The 19,228-nt window shown below is 41.0% G+C and overlaps 3 protein-coding genes across 3 annotated transcripts; 2 read left to right on the top strand and 1 right to left on the bottom strand.

Moving 5' to 3' along the window:
* The first annotated feature begins 1,295 nt into the window (after positions 1 to 1,295).
* On the top strand, positions 1,296 to 2,777 carry LOC141648662 (scopoletin glucosyltransferase-like). Its single transcript, XM_074457387.1, has one exon. The coding sequence runs from the start codon at positions 1,296 to 1,298 to the stop codon at positions 2,775 to 2,777; it is 1,482 nt and encodes a 493-aa protein (XP_074313488.1).
* Positions 2,778 to 6,351: 3,574 nt separating this feature from the next.
* On the bottom strand, positions 6,352 to 12,415 carry LOC141647194 (exosome complex component RRP45B-like). Its single transcript, XM_074455299.1, has 8 exons — positions 12,225 to 12,415; positions 10,564 to 10,711; positions 9,230 to 9,439; positions 8,882 to 8,977; positions 8,521 to 8,635; positions 7,510 to 7,590; positions 7,040 to 7,228; positions 6,352 to 6,634 (listed from the first exon to the last, which is right to left on the bottom strand). Exons 2-8 carry the CDS (start codon positions 10,698 to 10,700, stop codon positions 6,548 to 6,550), a joined length of 915 nt encoding a protein of 304 aa, XP_074311400.1. The 5' UTR covers positions 10,701 to 10,711; positions 12,225 to 12,415; the 3' UTR covers positions 6,352 to 6,547.
* A 2,283-nt stretch (positions 12,416 to 14,698) lies between these two features.
* LOC141648661 (uncharacterized) lies at positions 14,699 to 18,079 on the top strand. The gene is made up of 3 exons (XM_074457386.1): positions 14,699 to 14,743; positions 15,183 to 16,559; positions 16,670 to 18,079. The coding sequence occupies exons 1-3, from the start codon at positions 14,699 to 14,701 to the stop codon at positions 18,077 to 18,079; spliced, it is 2,832 nt and encodes a 943-aa protein (XP_074313487.1).
* The last annotated feature ends 1,149 nt before the right edge of the window (positions 18,080 to 19,228 follow it).

Below are 19,228 nucleotides of genomic sequence, written 5' to 3'. Positions count from 1 at the left end.
TTAACTTATATATTTTGAGAGATATTAAAGAGAGAAGTAAGTGTCTCGAAATGTGAGAATGACATATATAAAATAATGGAGGGAGTATATCCTTATATTATGTCCAACCACTGCAAGTAGACTTGTACTCGGGCCGGGCCTAGGCCCGGGCCGAGCTGGTCAGGGGGCGAGCCGGGCTCTCCTGGTCAAACCCGGGCCAGGCCAGAGGGAAGGGTCAGGCTTGGCCGGGCCGGGCTGGGATATGCTTGACCCGGGCCAGGACCAGAGGCGGGCTAAGGGCGGGCCTTACCATTTTATTTTATTTTATTTTATTTTTTTTTGCTAAAATGGCGGGCCAAGGCTGGGCTGGAATTTCAGGACCCTGACCAGGCCAGGATTAACGGCGGGGCCAGGCCAAGTTGCATAAAATAACGGGCCAAGACGGGCCGGATCCGGGCCAGGTCAGCCCGTGCTGTTGGCCAGCTCTAACTGCAAGACATGATCAGTTGATATTACATGTAATAAAATAAAATAAACGGCACAGTAACCAAACACATTAAACAAGAATTTGATCAAACTTCAGTGACCCACAAAACAAAGAAATGAAAACACATGATCAAGCCTTGATTGATTGAACCGACAATAGAGTTAACTTTATTTAATCTGTAAATATGCGTTTTCGTTCATATAAGTTCGCATCCCTAATACAATCCTGCTTATGATGACAATTAATAGGCATGTTAACCCAATAAATTAAATAGGTTAGAGGTATTCTAGACAGGAAGAGACCTAGTCATAATAAAATTGTATTTGGGCCTATCAGGCTGCCCATTGTATAATAAACAGGCCCTACACTTATAAGTACCATCACACTATGTACTTAACCGTACTGACTGAGACAAATCTAAGCCCAATGGATCATATAACTTTAGTGAGCTTTACCGGTCACATTCAACCCGTTTTCATAAACACAAATTCTCATTATAGACGGACACTATCCGTCTATACGTATAGACGATACCATTTTCCCTCACAAAATACCCATTTGCCATAAAGTGAGAAGCACATGGGGGTGCCCCACCTTGTCCCCCTACCCATTTTATTAGAGGTCTTTACCCGTCTGTTCGCCCCACCCGTCTATACCAAGACCTATTGTTTCATAAATAAGAAAACCGATTAATGGAACTCCAAATTCAACATTTGATACCTGTAGAATTTTGTTTGTATCTATCTATCTATACAACACACAGAGATATATTGATCACAATCAATTTCAGCAGTACGTTCACCTCAGAACTTACGGAAAAAAATACAAAATGTCAACCAGAATTGATGAAATTGAAACCAAAGTGAAGATATTCTTCCTCCCATTTATCGTTGGGAGTGGCCACCTTGGTCCTATGATCAACGCGGCTAGACTCTTCGCTACTCACCCACAAGTCAAAGTCAAAATAATCACTACCCCACGAAACGCGGACCTTTTCCAAAATATCATTAACCATGCCCACGAAGCCGGTCATGATATCAGCTTCGTGACTGTCGAATTACCGACAGCCAAAGTCGGTCTCCCGGACAACATTGACGGGATTCTAAACTCGACGTCGAATGAAGTCAAAGCTAAATTATTTAAAGCGATTTTCATGCTCAAGGGTACTATTCTCGACATCCTTGTCGAGAATCGCGCCGACTGTCTAGTCACCGATCCGCTGTACCCGTGGGCCTTAGATGTTTCCAAGGCGGTCGAGGTGCCGTGGATTGTGTTCCACAGCTCTAGCTTGTTTGTGCTGTGCGCACAAGACAGTCTGACCCGGTTCACTCCTCATCATACTGTGGGTTCGGACAGTGAACCGTTTTTCCTGCCGGGGTTGCCAGACCGGGTGTATTTCACCCGGTCTGGTATCCCGGATTCATTCAGGGGTCAGACTGTTGGGGCTGAATTCCTTGACGCTGTTCAGCGGTCTGTCGAACAAAGCTATGCGATGATGGTTAATAGTTTCGATGAATTGGAGGTTAGTTACGTGGATTATTGTAAACGTGTTTTAAGAAGGAAACGACTTTTTCTCGTCGGCCCGCTTCATTGTTATTCTGCGATAAAAATGTCTGATGACAAACATAATGGAGACGGCAAAATTGATAGTACAATGCAGTGGCTAGACAGCAAGCTCCCGAACTCTGTCGTATACGTGAGTTTCGGGAGCTATGCTGCACTCTGCAGGGAGCAATCCCACGAGCTCGCTTTCGGACTTGAAAGTTCCGGAAAGCCGTTCGTTTGGGTAGCGAGAGTGAACTTGTTCGACGAAAATTGGTTCCCTATGGGATTCGAAGATCGGATCAAGAAATCAAACCAAGGATTAATAATCAAAGAATGGGCCCCACAGGTTTCGATACTTAGTCACCCGAGTGTGGGCGCGTTTATGACTCATTGTGGATGGAACTCGATATTAGAAGGTTTAAGCAGTGGCGTAACTATGATTACTTGGCCTTTAAGGGCAGAGCAATTTTTTAATGAGAGTTTAGTTGTGGATGTGTTAAAGGTTGGGATTCGAGTGGGGAATGAGGAGTGGATGTCGGAAGATGCGGAGCCGAAGCTTAATGTGTCGAAAGAGAAGGTGGCGGTGGCGGTGGCGCGAATGATGGATGGTGGGGAAGAGGTGGTTGGGATGAGGAAAAGGGTGGAAGAGTATATGGTTAAGTGTAAGGAAGCTGTTGAGGTTGGAGGGTCTTCTTACCAACATGTTTATGATTTAGTTGATGATCTTAAAACTCTTAGAAAATCATCTAAATCTATGACTAGTTAGACTTTTTTGCATTTGGGATTATGAATTAATGTGATATTACGATGTCATTATCGAAGATGTCTTAATTTAGTGAATAGGATGCAGGTATAATAGATATTAAGTCTCGGGTTCGATTCTGCCCACCTTTGTATACTGTAATGCATATGTGCCTCCTTCGACAAGAAAAATGAAATTGAAATAATTATTACAATGTTATTCATCCTCCATTCTTGTATTATTCCACATCGCCGTTTAAATGTGATGAAGATCCGAAATGTTGAGGTTGATGATCTTAAAACTCATAGAAAATCATCTAAATCCATCACTAATTAGCCTTTTTAGCATTTGGGATTATGAATTAATGTATGAGTTATAATAATGTGTGCCTCGATATCGACATTACAATGTTATTATCGAAGAGGTCTTAATCTACTGGTTAAGATGGAGGCATAATAGATATTAAGTCACAAGTTCAACTTTGTCCACCTTTGTAATGCATGTGTGCCTCATTTGACAAGAAAAATAAAATAGAAATAATTACTCCTATTACATTGTTAATTTGTCATTCATCATTGATAAGTAGGAAGATAATAAGAAATTTCTATTCATCATTTTGGATACATTTGTGATTTATATTTGACCAAGCATTTGGCTGACACATGTAGTCATGTAGGCCTGTCACAGGCTCACAGCAATATTTGTAGAGAATATAACCTGATTAAGTCGTCCATCATGTACGCTCGTTTTCCACGAGGTCCACTTCAACTCAGGTGACGTTTCTCAAATTCATAATTCACTAGTATTGGTGCTGGTTACGCCCGAGCTACCTCTATTTACCATTAATTTTTTTTCATTAAATAAAATTACTTTAAATTTACATAATCCGTAAATTTATCATTAATATATTTTTCTATAGCATATCCTAAAATTACAAATAAATAAATTTTGAGACAAATTCACTACTCCCGCTATTAATATTTTACTCTTATTAATTAAACAATAGTAATAACATTTTACTACTTCCTCGTAATCATTGTTACTTTCACTACTCCCGCCGTAGTTATTGTTACTGTCACTACTATCGCGTTAATATTGATAAGTTCACTACTCCCGCCGTAATTATTGTTACTTTCACTATTGTCGCATTAATATTGATTATTTCACTACTCCCGTTGTTGTTTCTACTACTTTCACTAATCTCGCTGATAATATTGTTACTTTTACTATTCAAATGAGTGATTATTATCATATAACTATATCCAATGTTATTACAATTCTTTTCTTTACTGACGAAATTACTTTTACTACACAGGCATGCAATTTTAAGAGAAGTATATATTTATAAATATATTACATATATACATTAAATCAAATCGAAAGAGTTATGCAATATTATATATTATGGAATGTAACTTGAATTATTTATAACCTACTTATATTATATTTTTGTATGTTAAATAACTAACATATCAATATATCTAATAAACTATAAAGTTTAATAAAATTGCATAAATTTTAAATTTAATATATAATTTTAGTATGATAATAATTAATACATGTTTATACTAATTAATTATTTTATTTTAAGGAAATTAACCATCTTCTTGTATTCTATAAATATTTAGAAAAATTACCAAGCATCTTCTTTCTTTTAGTCTCCTTGAAATTGACCATCCTAATTAATTGTTTTATTTTAAAGAAATTGACCATCTTAATTAATTATTTTATTTTAAGAAAATTGACCATATTTTAGTCTCTTACAAATGTTTAGGAAAATTCCAAGGTTCTATATAATTTAATTTTAACCCAAACTATACAATATTTGCATTGAGATCTCCCTTAATCGGGTCCCTCACACGGTGCTAGTGATTTAAAACTATATAGTATAATTAATTTGTATAACTTTCTTTAATTACATTAAAATTCCTTGGTTTCTGGAATTAATATATAGTATTGATACGGTGTACCATTTAATACGGTTGTATTCATTTTAAATATAAATATAAAATAGATCAAAGAGATAGATGAACAAAACATTATAGGCATTTTGTTTTTGACTCATTTTATTGTTTACGACGTAACCAGGAACATGTGCACGAATATGAAGTATGATCAACTTTATTAGGACATATTCTTATTTTAGACGGAGTATTTTCGTCCGGAATTAAGACGGACTAAATGCAACAAATAAAATATAAATATTTTTAGATAAAATGTTACTATCATGTTTTTTTTGTTAAAAATTAACAATATTAGGCTTAACATTTTTTTTATTAGAAAAATGTTGACATTTTCTGGTGTTAAGACAGTCTTTAAGGGAGACCTATTGATTTATTATACCGAATCGAGTAATTTCATTGTGCATAATATATGATCAACTTTATTTTCTGTTCATATTATGTTCTGAACACATATTATACTCTGTTAAATTTTAGTAGAACTCAACCACCCTCTTTCTACTGTTTTATTCAAAACTTTGGAGTCCTCAAAAATGGAGGTGAAAATAATATCGAGCGAAACCGTGAAACCATCGTCGCCAACACCGTCTCATCTCCGACACTTGACATTCTCCCTACTCAACCAAAAATACGCACCTCTTACTATACCAGTTCTTTTATTCTACGGCAGCGCTCCTAATAAGGGGGCACCCCTTCATATTGCCCATCTCAAAACATGCCTCTCCCAGACACTCTTCATTTGACCCGTTAGCCGGTCAATTTCAAATATGGGGCAGTATCATTTGCAACGACGAAGGGATACCCTTTGTTGAAGCCGAAGTCAATTGCCCCATCTCGGATGTCCTTATCTCGATATCATTTTCAAAACATTAATTTACGCTCTTCTTACCCATCAAAGGACAATTTAATACCTTCCGAAATTCATTTAGCTATTCAGGTCAATGTGTTCAATTGTGGTGGCCGCTACCTTTTTCCGCCACTGGGGTGCCCTTGTAGCCCAATGCTACAAGGGACACAACCCTGGCCCAACCTGACTTCATCTCCGCGCCAACCACCTTCCCTCCAGTACCCGAAGAACCACCATTGCCCATCTCCCTGAAGCCAGAATCAGACCAGAAGAAAGAAGAGAACAAGGGATCATAGAGTTTCACCTTGAATAAACGGATAGTACTTTGGAGCTTTGTATTCAAAAACAAATCAGTACCCAAAATGAAGGCCAAGCCGGTAAGCGACCATGTCCAGAATCCAACCAGATTCGAGGCGTTGGCAATATTGTCTGCTTCAAAGGAAAAAGGGAGAACAATGCTGAAGTTACCCGTCGACTTACGAGCAAGAACAGAGCCGCTGCTTCCAGTAGTATCCATGGGTAACCTTTTCGAGACAACCCATGTTGGATCCGAAAGAAGAGCTCAACTCCCAGAACTGGAAGCGGAAATCCATGAATCAAAGGGTTGTTCCGGTAGATGATGTAATAAATCATAATCCAGGGAATACAATCACATTAGAAATCGTAGTAGATAAGAGCGTAATATCTGAATCAAGCGCCAAGAAACTCGGCCAAAGATTTACGGAATAGTATATGTGAAAAAGATTAAAAATCACAGTTATATTAATTAATGTGAATGGAAAGCCAAGTAACTCAATCAAAGATTCACGATCTGCGATAAAAAAATTGGTTACCTGTATGACAATGTAACTCATTTCATCAATTTAACTCTGTAATACGAAGTACATTACATGCCAACATTTGTGTTTACAGGCTCTAAAGTTGCTAACCTCTATCTATCTGATGCCCTACTTCTCTATCTTCTCATTGAGTTTTTGTCCTCGCTTTCAAGAATGAGATTTGCCACCATCTAATGCTTTGGGAGGATGGCGCTTGATCTTGCGTAGATTCCTTTCTATTTCATATGATTCAACCTAGCAGATTCATATATTGTCAATATTGTGAACTTATATTATTGCAAGTCAGGTAAAGGGGGAAGACCGATCAACAGCTATGTTTCTTCAATTCTTTCCTTATTGGGCGGTACAGTGTGCAACATGACAATCAAGGATATGACTCATACGCGTACGATTTTTGAAGCCTTGTGTTTCATACATCTCTTTATCTCACTTTACGTAATCAAAATATATCTTCAATTGCAAGTGATTTTCTGATTTGAAGTCGTATCCTTATTTTAGGAGACTCACACTTGGATATGTACCAAATTACCCATATACGACACTCGTATACAATTCTAAGTAAAGTAGAATAAAACTTATAGCAAATAAGAGAAATGAGCCAAGAACAAATGGCACAAAGAGTATCTGATTGACACTTACTGCTTTGTTGATTTTGATAGTAATATCAGCAGCTTTAACAGAGGCGATCCTTAAACATTGCATCACAACGCTGTGCATAATGCCAACTCCACCACCCTTTTGAATAGCACAAATATCTCCATTTGTATTCATTGTGACGGTCATTTTTCCTTGCATTACCCCCTCTTCAAGGTAGGAAGGATCTATAATCTGCATCAATTACATTGCATAAAAACGTCGTCAGAACAGTCCTCAATAACTCCCTCCCTTTTTATTGTCCTCATTTGATTTTTGTGGTCAAAATATCATTGAAGTCGGCATAATATGTGGATTAGTATGAATCATCAAAAGTACAATTTTCATTAAATCATCAAAAATAAATCATAGAAAGTTGAAAGTACGAGAGAAATGTGGTCAAAATATCATAGTCAAATAGGGACGATTTAAATGAGACACAGCAGGGAGTACATGCTCTATACAATTATACCTACCACAATGTTGTCAGTAGTGAAGAATGCAAATGTCACAGAAACCGGAAGGTGGTGAACTATCAGAGGAAGTGGCTCTTGCACCTGCCAAATCATAAATTTAGTTCAAAGTTACGCTTCACGCTGCAATTTCTCTAGAGAATGATAATCGAAGGGAGAATGAAACAAAAAGTATTTCCAAGGGAAAGGACTGCCACAAAATTAATGAGAAGAATTTTTTTGTTCTATGCTCTACAGAATTCTTCTCCTGGTCGTTTCAAAATAAGCAAGAACATGCCTCTTACTGCTCCAGAATTTCAATCCAAATCCATATATTATCAAGTGGTCAAAAAGCAAGCCTATTATTACGACATACGAGTATTACTAAACTGTCCGCCTCAAAATATAAAAACAATTTTCCTTCATTCTGCTGTCTGGCACTACGCTGACCAACGTTACCTTTCTAACTCCAAAATCAAAAGGTCAAAGCAAAATCAGATATACTATTAGTAAGATATTTTCTTAACAAGTCTAACCGGTTACAGATCACTATACCATAACTGACCTAACCCGATATGACCACTCGATAATAGCACACCCAAATCCAAAATGACCTTACCTTATCCTAAGTGTATACTATACATTTATACTAGAAACGACTTGATAGAAAGCTAACCCTATATAACCATACTACACTCCTGTTCCGCCAATAAATGATAAAAGCTTAGTTTGTGTATTAAAGCAGTAGCATAGCTTAAACTCCCCTACCCAGCCCAAATAGAGACCCTACTAGAGTCTAGAGGTACAAGTCTAGTGATACATGAGAGGTGCTGGATGAAGATATGGAATCTTCTCCACTCATGAGGGCATGCAACAATTAAATAACCTTAGACAATTAGTTAATTCATATGGACAATGCTAAAAGAACAGTCTGCAACAGTCAATATGGTTATCAGTGAAGAAAAGAAGGTTTAATCAGGTAGAAAATGAACTGTGCAGAAGGTATCAACAAGGATCGAAAGATAGAAAACCCACCTCTGGTGGATGTACTGTTATTTCTTGCCCATCTTCTCCGGCCAGGCTACATTCAGGTCTTCGGAAGGTCTTTAGGGCAGCCAAAGCAGCAATATTCGCTGCATCGACGAGATTTCTGCTTCAAAGAAGATATACAGGGAGTCATGCAAGTTCCTACTTCCTAGTCATAAGCAGTGTTACATGATTCGAGTTTAGACGGCTGATTGACAGAGTACTTCGTTTGGAAGCATTCTATGAACTCGAACCTGTTCCCATACCGACTCAAAACACCAAACCGTGCAACACTGATCAATATTAACACCATATTCTAACGGTTACAACACCTATATTAAAATGAGATATAGAGTATACTATACCATACCCTCCATTATCCAGTATGTGAATATCAACACGGAGTGACCACACTAATTTGCCAGCAAGAACACAGAGTGATTCTGTATCAATCGCCCTGCTCTCCCTGCAAAAGCACATTCAGATGTCAAGACACTCAAACACATGAGAAAAAGAGCAGAAAACAGTGTTTGTAGAAACATGTATTATGTAAGAAGGTGAAATTTTGAATAGTTGTACTTGTAGATGTATCAGGGTCTAGGTTTCCTTCCTAATAACACCAGCCTGCCTATATCCAGGTATGAAATGATTTGACAACACTTTAACATCTTTTATTAGACCAATAGTATATGATTCCGTAGAAGGAGAAGAGAGAAACCTTAGACCACGGTCTATGATACGCCCCAACTCCACCGCCGACTCTCCAGGACGGCCAGCCTCAAATGATGGATCAGCCATAGGTGAAAACTCAGTAAAAATAGCAAGTGATCCTTCATTTGGTCTGTCCTTGTAAGGCTGAACAAGTTGGGCAGTAACAAAGGCCATGACATGAGTTTGTCCAAGCTGCACCTCAGATGAACCATCTTCTCTGCAGATCAAAAAGAGAGAAGAAAATTATTTATAATCGACAACGAGACATGAGCATGACACATGGACACTCATTCAAAGCAAAAACATGAAGATTATTCATAAAATAGCCGAGTCTAACGCTTGGATGCGTATATCAGATTCTCTTAGCAACTACGAGAAATATAGAAAAAAGGCTTTGGCAACAACACACAAAGTGTGAAGTGAAGGCGTGCGCCTCATGCACACTCGGCGCACTATATCTGTAAACAAACTTGTATTTTCAAACTCAAATTTTGTGCAACAGTACCCTTTTTTGTATAACAAGACGGTTAAAATGCAAAGAAATAAAAGTAAGAAAAATGAAGTAAGGAAAAGAGCATCATAGCAGAACCACAAGAAAAAATTCGGAAGTTGCAGTGTTGCACACTTGCACCTTTTTAATTGAGCCTTGTGCAAAAGGCACACCTAATGTGCCCTGAAACATTTCCTAAATGTGTCTTGCGCTTAAAGGTGGTTGGGGTGCGGTTTTAAATCTAAGAGAATGCAATAAATAAATAAATAAAATGTATTAAAATAGAGGTTGAAGATCAAAAATGAAAAACGGGAGTAAAACAGAGAGAGTAATTTAAGCAAGAAACATAAACAAACTCAAACACCCTCGTCCTGAAACTTCTGTTTCCTAGTTGGCCCTATCCAAATTCATATTTTTAGGTATGTCAAGGAAACTTGTGTCGTTCAAATCACTTAAACTATGTCTTCTTAGTTCTTCTTTGCTGCCTCGCAACTCCTTCATTTCTTCATCATCCAAAGTTCCAAACCTCAAACGGAACATCATTAAAGCTTCGTTTCCCATGTTCAAACCACCACAAGGGCTTAAGTCTTTCTTGGATAAGATGGCTAAAATTCAAATTTGAAAACTAATCAAGAATCTAACGTATTTAGAGCATAGGGCTACAACCCTAAAAAATAGCTTATCCTCATCCTCTACATCACCGGAGATCTAGATGTTGACAGTCATTAATAATTTGCAAGAAAGATTAATTAAATATAAATTACCATGAGCATATAAAAAGCAGTTAAAAAATTATCTTCAGCAGCCCACCTAAGAAAATAAGATCCACATAAACAAAGCACAGAACTTACCGCCCAAATTTGATGGTTAAGCGGCGATAATCAAAAGGCTGGCGCCCATCGATTCTAAGATCTGAAAGCAATGCTGTCTCAATAAACTGCTTCTCATTCAGAGTCATCTTCCAACTATTAGCTAATCTTTCTTCCATTTTTTTTTTCACTGCAAAGTCAAGTATACAATTACACTTGCTGAAAATAACGAGCTTAAATAAGCCCAAATCAAATAAAATTTATTTCAGGAAAAAAAAAAAAAAAAAGGGAACATCTTTTTCAGGCTAATCCTTCCATCCCATCTTTATAATTCAGTTTGATTATAGACAGTCAAATATTATCAATTTAGTCCGATAGTTTCTCACAATATACAATAGTTTCTTGGTTTGCTCGCATCCTTCCTCCTCAGCTTATTGATTCACTCCTCATCAGTCCTATTCCCTATGTGGACAGTCCCGACTTCCCTTCCTTTCTATTTGTGTCCAACAATACCTCGGTCTTTGAAACTTGCACGGCGCCACAGCGGGTTGAGCTCAACCCGCTGCCATTCCTCTTCAGACTTGGATTTTCGAAACATTTGTGAGACCCCAAGCCCCCAACCATCCCCAAAATCAGATTTTTTTCACTGGCTCTCGACTTCCTACTAGAAGTAACTATCTAAAAGAAGCATCAGCCGCCTCAAGTCTTGTCCTTTTTGCCTATTCGTAGTTGAGCCCACTTTGGATGTGCTCCCTACGGTTCTGTTACTACAAGCTAGGGAAGGAGGGTTGATGGGGTTGGTCGAAACCGCGTTAATGATCCTCAAAAACAGAAATTCTTGCAATTAGGGGTTGATGGGGTTGGTCCAAACGGCCAAACCGCGTTAATGGTCCTCCAAAACAGAAATTCTCGCAATTTGTTTCACTTTTAATCCGGCATTGGCGAAAATAAACTTTCCCATTAATCTCAAACTCCCATCCTAATAATTAACTTCAGACTTGGATTTTCGAAACATTTGTGAGACCCCAAGCCCCCAACCATCCCCAAAATCAGATTTTTTCACTGGCTCTCAACTTCCTACTAGAATAACTATCTAAAAGAAGCATCGGCCGCCTCATGTCTTGTCCTTTTTGCCTATTCGTAGTTGAGTCCACTTTGGATGTGCTCCGACGGTTCTGTACTTCTGTTCCTACAAGCTAGGGAAAGAGGGTTGATGGGGTTGGTCCAAACCGCGCTAATGGTTCTCAAAAACAGAAATTCTTGCGATTCGGGTTGATGGGGTTGGTCCAAACCGCACTAATGGTCCTCAGAAACAGAAATTCTTGCAATTAGGGGTTGATGGGGTTGGTCCAAACCGCGCTAATGGTCCTCCAAAACAGAGATTTTTGCAAATCTTTTCACTTTTAATCCGGCATTGGCGAAAATAAACTTTCCCAATAATCTCAAACTCCCATCCTAATAATTAACTTTATATTGTCACTATCACTACAAATTATCTAAATTAAAAATTTCATACTACTAACATTGACCTAATTAAACAAGTTTGGCTAACAATGAAAATAATTACTCCAAAAACATTAACTGAAACATTCAAACAAATATTTACAATTTTACAAAGCAAAATCAACTTTAATTGAAAATTAAACAACTACAAAAATAAAAAAGAATAAGAACAATACGAATAAGAGAGACGATGATATTACCTTGATAGAAAGACGATTGTGCGGCGGAACTGAGAAACTCGAAGGGGAGGTACTGTATTGGGCAGGGATTCAAATGAGACTTTACTGCTGTGCGCCTGTGCCTGTACTTGTATAGGGTTGGACTTTAGAGGGTAGGACTGTAGGACTGTAGGACTGTAGGATTAGAGTTGGTAACCGGGACAATCGGGTCGGTTTGGTTTGGGTCGGGTTTGTTGGCTTTGGGCCGGTTACTTTGGATTCGGCTCATTTTATCAAATTATTTTTCCAATTGGGGTGGTTTACATGGTTCAGGTGGTGACGCCGGAATGCCTGGACCCGGGGGATTAAACCCCTCGTCACCCAAAAAAAAAAAAAAAAAAATCAGTTTCTAACAATAAACATTCGGGTCGGGTTATAGTGGGTTGGGTCAATTCGGGTTTCGGGTCTAGCTCGGGTCTTGAGTTCGGGTGTCGGGTCGAGTACAGATCAAGTTATTTAGGATAGGTCAATTTTACCAAATCTAGATAAGAGTTACGGAAAACGTGTAAATTGTAATTCAGATTTGAGAGGTGTCTGTAATTAGTTTAGTTTTTTTTAAACGAAGAATATTAAATCTCAAACCGATTCATAAACCGTATATACGGTTTGATTATGCTCGACATATACTCATATCCAATTCGGTTTCTCTAAAATCATGTCGTATATGTAGAAATCCATATGATAAAAATTGTAAACTCTATGGTTTTCGTATCAGAAAATTGTATCATTTATTTTTGCTCAACGCTAGGGGATCTAGTAAATAGTAATGACGAAGATCGAGATTTAATTTGGTATTACGAAATACAGAGAGTAACTAGGTAGCATCGAAATGGATACGGATACAACACTGACACGAAATGTACACATGACACGGCATTACATGATATTTAGAATACTGGAGACTTTCTTTAAATTTATTAAAATATATATTTTATAGTTATAGACGTACACTTTTATTTTTGTAGAACTTTTTTTTTTTACAGCAGTAAAGAAAGGCATACCTACATAATGTTCAGGCATTATATGCCCTTATTACACTCGTAAGTAAACATAACTACGATAAAACAATTAAGAACTAGCAAAAGACAGTGACGGGAAGCAAAATCAGGTTGGTGGAGTACGAAAAAGTTGGGGCGAGGCTCCTTATCCATGTCCCGCAAGCATCTAAAATCTCCTGAAAGCCCCCGATGCGAGTGAGTAGGGGAGCGACGATGGCGTGGTGTACTTACGCCACAAGAGCGTAGAAATGAATGGTGGAAAACAGACAAAAGGCTGATTCCGATGGAGTATGGACTCCTACACCAAGACAAACGAACTCGACTATCACACGACCGGCGGATCAACAAACTCAGCACGCACACAAACCACATCAAGGAATACCCCTCATCCAATCTTCTGTCCATATTTGCTTTTAAGCAACGTCTACCGACGGATCCAACCCGAACCAGACACCAGTCTTCCTTAACTAGAACTGAAACCCCACGGATATCGGGACGGGACACCCGAGACATCGGTGAAGTGACAGCAATCGCCAACAACCCAAGGATACAGGGACAGGACACCCAAACCATCCTTGAATGAATGGCTAAAATTATTTGAACCAACATGAAACTACTTAAAGAAAAATTACACACCATAAGATTGCAAAAGAGACCACCGCATCCGACCAAACCAACACAACTACCAGGCCCCTACTCAACCCAACCGTGACACTTCACAAACCCAAACCAAAAAGAACCTTCCACCGTAGACTCGATCCAACCGGAAAGACGGACCCAACAATCACACGAAAAGCAACGATCACACAAACAACCAAAACTGGCAGGCAGACAAAGGGACCACACGAAAACCAAAACCAAACCACAATCCTCAAAGACAGCCTCCCGAGACCACAGCCTGACATGCAACAAGACCAACAGAGTCCACCGAAGATACAGACCCGAGACTCAAAAACAAAAACCAAAAAACCGGACAAGGGACAGACAAGGCAGAAAACCGATAGGTGGGGGAAATGGAGGGGATCACCAATCGGTCTCAAACTGCACCTGACGCAAGGGACTCACCAGACACCGGACCGATTGGTGGGGGAAATGGGGGGGATCACCAATCGGTCCCAAAACCGTCCCGACAAGCAAGCACGTCACAACAAAGGAAGGCATGACACCAACAACACCAACACCAACCAACAAGACAGAAAACTACCAAGGACAAAGGGCCTTACCAGGGGGTGGCGGAAGCGACGATGGGAGGGGGGAACACACCCTGACCGAGGATGCATGCAAGACCGGCGCAGACAAGCCGTAGAATCGGAGGAAATGGTGGCCATGTGAATCAACAACCTCGACGAACACAGCCAATCAGACAATCAACATGCCCGATCGTCAATCGCGCGACGGACAGAGAGCCACGGTGGAAGAAAAAGAGGGGAAGTGCCGATTTCGCCGGAGATAAGCCCAATGAAGAGCCCATCTCCGGCGAAAGGTCAGGAGAGAGAAAGGGAGGTAGTGTGTGGAAAGAGGAGGCGGCGGATCAAGGTAGAGATTTAGGGTTTTTTTGTGTAGAGAGAAATGGGAGAAAACCTAGAGAGAAGGAGTACTTATTTTTGTAGAACTATTTGATATTAAATTTAAATAAGTGAAGGTAAACTTACATAAATTATAACCCATTCCTATTTTCCACCTAAACTCATTTTCTAATATTGGTCTTTGACATCTCATCCCTCATCTAAAAAACATCATTCACGAAGCCATCTAACTGTCTAGGGTTTCCTAGGGCTCCGTCTTGTGTTCCTAGGGATCCGTCTCATTGTTGTTGATTTCTCCTTCGATTTCGAGGCTCCTCTCACGTCCTTTTCGTGGGATTGCTTCTTTCTTTGTTCTCTCTTTGTTTTCTTTGTTCTTTTTGCGGTTTTTGTTTCTTTGTTGTTTCGTTTTTGCACAGGTGCTAATGAGCAGTCAATCAAGGGGCCAACACCGGGAAGGGAAGGAGCCCCAGGGGCTGGAGGAAGATACTTTTGTCTGGGATGACGATGGAGGAGCGGTTGAGGGTAAGAATTCGCGTATTTTGATTGGGAAATTATGGTCGTCTAGGGCAATAAATGTGAAAGCTGCTGTAACTACAATGATTAACTTGTGGAACCCTTCGAAATCGATTATGGGAAACGTAGTGGATGCGAAGGATAAGATTTTTATTTTCCGCTTTGATTCTGATCGAGACAAGGCTAGGGTTTTGGAGGGCCAACCTTGGCATTTTGACAAGTTTCTCTGGTGCTTCAATGAACCGAATCATGCCGGAAAACTGACGGATGTATCCCTGACCCATTGCCCTATTTGGGCGAGAGTCTATGATCTGCCGTTGGCGGGTCGAACAAGCCCTGCAAATGCTAAACACCTTGGGGATATGCTGGGGTCTTATGTTGATGTTGAATTTGGTCCAAATGTGGAACTAGATAGGGCTATTCGTCTCAGAATCCTCCATGATGTTCGCAAACCGTTAAAAACTGGCGTGCCTATTCGTATGAAGGGAGGAAGAGTTATAAACTTTGAAGTTAAATATGAGCGACTTCCAACTTTTTGTTACGGATGTGGTCTTATCGGGCATGGAGAAAAGGACTGTGATGATGGTCCATATGAGGAGGAGGAACTAAGATATGGGGAATGGTTGCGTGCGTCGCCGTGGAAGGTCGTCAAGACTGTCAAGGAGGGTCATGGGAAAGCGGCAAGGGATTTGAGGGCGAGTTTTGATGCGTCGAAACTGCAAGACTCTGAGGATGCTGTAAATAATATGATTACTAAACTTCAATCCATTGCTATAGATTTCCGCAAGAAGAAGGTGGAGACTGCTGGGGCTAGCATGGCCACGGGTGGGGAGGAGATGGTGGAAGGGAATGAGAGCTTAGTGGAGCAGGAGGAGGTAGGGAGAGAGATTGATATGGTGGGTCAGGGGAAGGGGGAGGAGGAAGGAGACAGAGGAGGGCAGGGGGGCCAGAAGGATGTGACAGGGGGCACAAGTAGGGAGTTATCGAGGAGAATTGAGGGTGGCTGTTATGGGGAAGCTGGGGAGTGTTTTGGGAGTAGTGCCAATACGGGGTTGACTACGGAAGTTACTGGAGGAGGTGATGGGAAGGGGGGAATGGGGCAGGGCCGAAAGTGGAAGAAGCAGGCTCGCAATGAAGGGGCAGGAGGAGAGGGTGCGGGTGGTCAGAGAGTGGTTTTGAATGCGGAGGGGAAACGATACAGGGAGGATATCGAGGATGGAGAGTTGTCCAAACGATCGAAACTTATGCTAGACGGGGGCGTCTTAATACCTGAGGCGGAGGTTGACGGGTGTCAACCCCGCCGGGCCCAATGAATATTCTAAGTATCAATTGTCGGGGCTTGGGCAACCCCGACTCTCGAAGTGCTCTCCGTGATCTTGTGCGGAGGGAGGCCCCGGCCATGCTTTTCCTTTCTGAAACAAAATTGTGTGGTCGTGAAATGAGGAAGGTGCGTGAGAGTTTGGATGGTTTCTTTGGGATTGAGGTTGACGATGGGGCGTTCGGGGGCTTGGCTTTCTTATGGAGAAAGGAGGTGGATTGTACCTTTATATCTTCGTCTGTCCATCATATTGATTTTCACGTTAGGGGGGAAGAAGGGGAGTGGAGGATCACGGGATTTTACGGTTGGCCGGCTGTGAATGACCGTCATCTTTCATGGGATTTGTTACGCTTGCTTGCTCGACAATCTACGCTGCCGTGGATATGCCTAGGGGATTTCAATGAAATTTTATTCTCCACTGAAATGAAGGGAGGGAGCAGATCTCAGAGGCAGATGAATAATTTTCGAGCTGCAGTGGATGAGTGTGGTTTGCGGGATGTGCCGTGGGAAGGGTATAATTTCTCTTATGACAATGGACAAGCTGGGGAGGCGAATCGACAGTGTATGCTTGATAGAGCGCTTTGCACGGGGTCTTGGTCGGACCTCTTTCCTTATGCTAAGCTGCTATATCGCAATCGGGAATGGTCGGATCATGCTCCTATCAAATTGGTACTCAATCATAAATTTTACGAGGAGACAAAGGCGAGACCATTTCGTTTTGAGCAAATCTGGGTGGGGTCCGAAGGGTGTGAAGATGCGGTGATAAGGGGGGTTGAAAAGGGGAGGGGAAATCTTGTGGCGGTTTTACGGGAATGCACAAGGGAGCTGAAAGCTTGGAAGAACACGAGCATCAAACAAATTGGACGGAATATTGACAGGAAACGGAGGCAGCTGGAACAGCTCAATGAAGGAATTAGGGATGAGGAGAGTGTGGCAAGAAGGAGGAAATTGGTTGCGGAGATATCCGATCTGAGGAGGCAAGAGGAACAATATTGGAGACAGCGGTCTAGAGCGCTTTGGCTGCGAGACGGAGATAGAAACACGAAATTCTTTCACACTAGAGCGGGGGAGCGGAAAAGGAAAAATTATATCGCGAAGCTCATTGATGATGATGGGGTTGTTCGTGTGGGGGAAGAGGAAGTTGGGAAGGTTGCTGTTAATTACTTCGAAGAGTTGTTTCGCTCGTCGAATCCGAGCAACTTTGATGATATTTTTGACGGGTTTGATCGAAGAGTGACGGGCCCTATGAACCAGATTCTACAGCGAGACTATAGTGATGAAGAGGTTGTTGATGCGCTCAATCAAATGCACCCTCTTAAGGCTCCGGGTCCAGACGGTATGAATGTACTTTTCTATCAAACTTATTGGGATACCATTGGACCGGCTGTGCTTGATTCGGTTTTGGCAATTTTACGTGGTGAACGGTCTCCGAAAGAGTTTAATAAAACTAATATTGTGCTAATTCCAAAAAGAAAGCCCTGATAAAATTCGGGATTTCCGGCCTATTAGTCTTTGCAACGTTGTGTATAAACTGGCTTCGAAGGTCCTAGCAAATCGGCTCAAACAGTTTTTGGGAGAGATTGTCTCGGTGAACCAAAGCGCGTTTACCCCGGGAAGAGCCATAACTGATAATATAATGATAGCTTTTGAGATGTTTCACTATATGAAGGGGTTGAGAAATACGGATGGGTTCATGGCGATTAAACTCGATATGGCTAAGGCGTATGACCGTGTGGAATGGGCTTTTTTGGAACGGGTTTTGTACTCGCTGGGATTTGACAGGAGCTGGTCCGCGAGGGTTATGGACTGTGTGAAGACCGTTTCTTTTTCTGTTCTAATTAACGGGAGCCCGTCACGCGAATTTCGTCCAGCAAGAGGCCTTAGACAAGGCGACCCGCTTTCTCCGTATTTGTTCATTTTGTGCGCTGAAGTCCTTTCATTTCAAATGCGAAAAGCGGCTGAGACTGGGTCGATACACGGCATACGAATCAGCATGAATGCACCGGCTATCTCTCATCTTCTTTTCGCTGATGACAGCCTTTTCTTTGTTAAAGCCACCGAGGATGAAGCGGATGCGGTGTCGGATGCCTTAAGAAGGTATGAAACGGCGTCGGGACAGCTAGTTAGTCTGGAGAAGACCACCGTCTCTTTTAGTAAGGGTGTACCGAGGGGTAGGAGAAGTACCATTGCAGATAGGTTGGGTATTGTGGAGGTCGAAGAGCAACATCGCTACTTGGGACTTCCAACGGTTGTGGGTCGTTCTAAAAAGGTTCTCACGGACATTCTCCGTGATAAACTTAGTAAACGGCTGCAAGGATGGCGCGGGAAAATCTTGTCTAGGGCAGGTAAGGAGGTTCTTTTAAAGGCTGTGGCCAATTCACTCCCTACCTATGTTATGAGTGTGTTCAAAATTCCCGTCAACTTCTGCAATGAGCTTCGGTCACTGATGTCTCGGTTTTGGTGGAATCACGAGGAGGGGAAAAGGGGTATTAGTTGGGTGGCCTGGAAGAAGTTATGTCAGCCGAAAGGAGTGGGGGGCATGGGGTTTCGGGATTTCCAGCAGTTTAATCTTGCGTTGCTTGGAAAACAAGCGTGGCGACTTGTAACGGAGACGGACAATTTATGGGAACA

The sequence above is a fragment of the Silene latifolia genome, chromosome 3, assembly GCF_048544455.1.
Source record: "Silene latifolia isolate original U9 population chromosome 3, ASM4854445v1, whole genome shotgun sequence".
Classification (NCBI taxonomy): domain Eukaryota; kingdom Viridiplantae; phylum Streptophyta; class Magnoliopsida; order Caryophyllales; family Caryophyllaceae; genus Silene; species Silene latifolia.
This window is presented reverse-complemented; position numbering and strand designations above follow the sequence as displayed.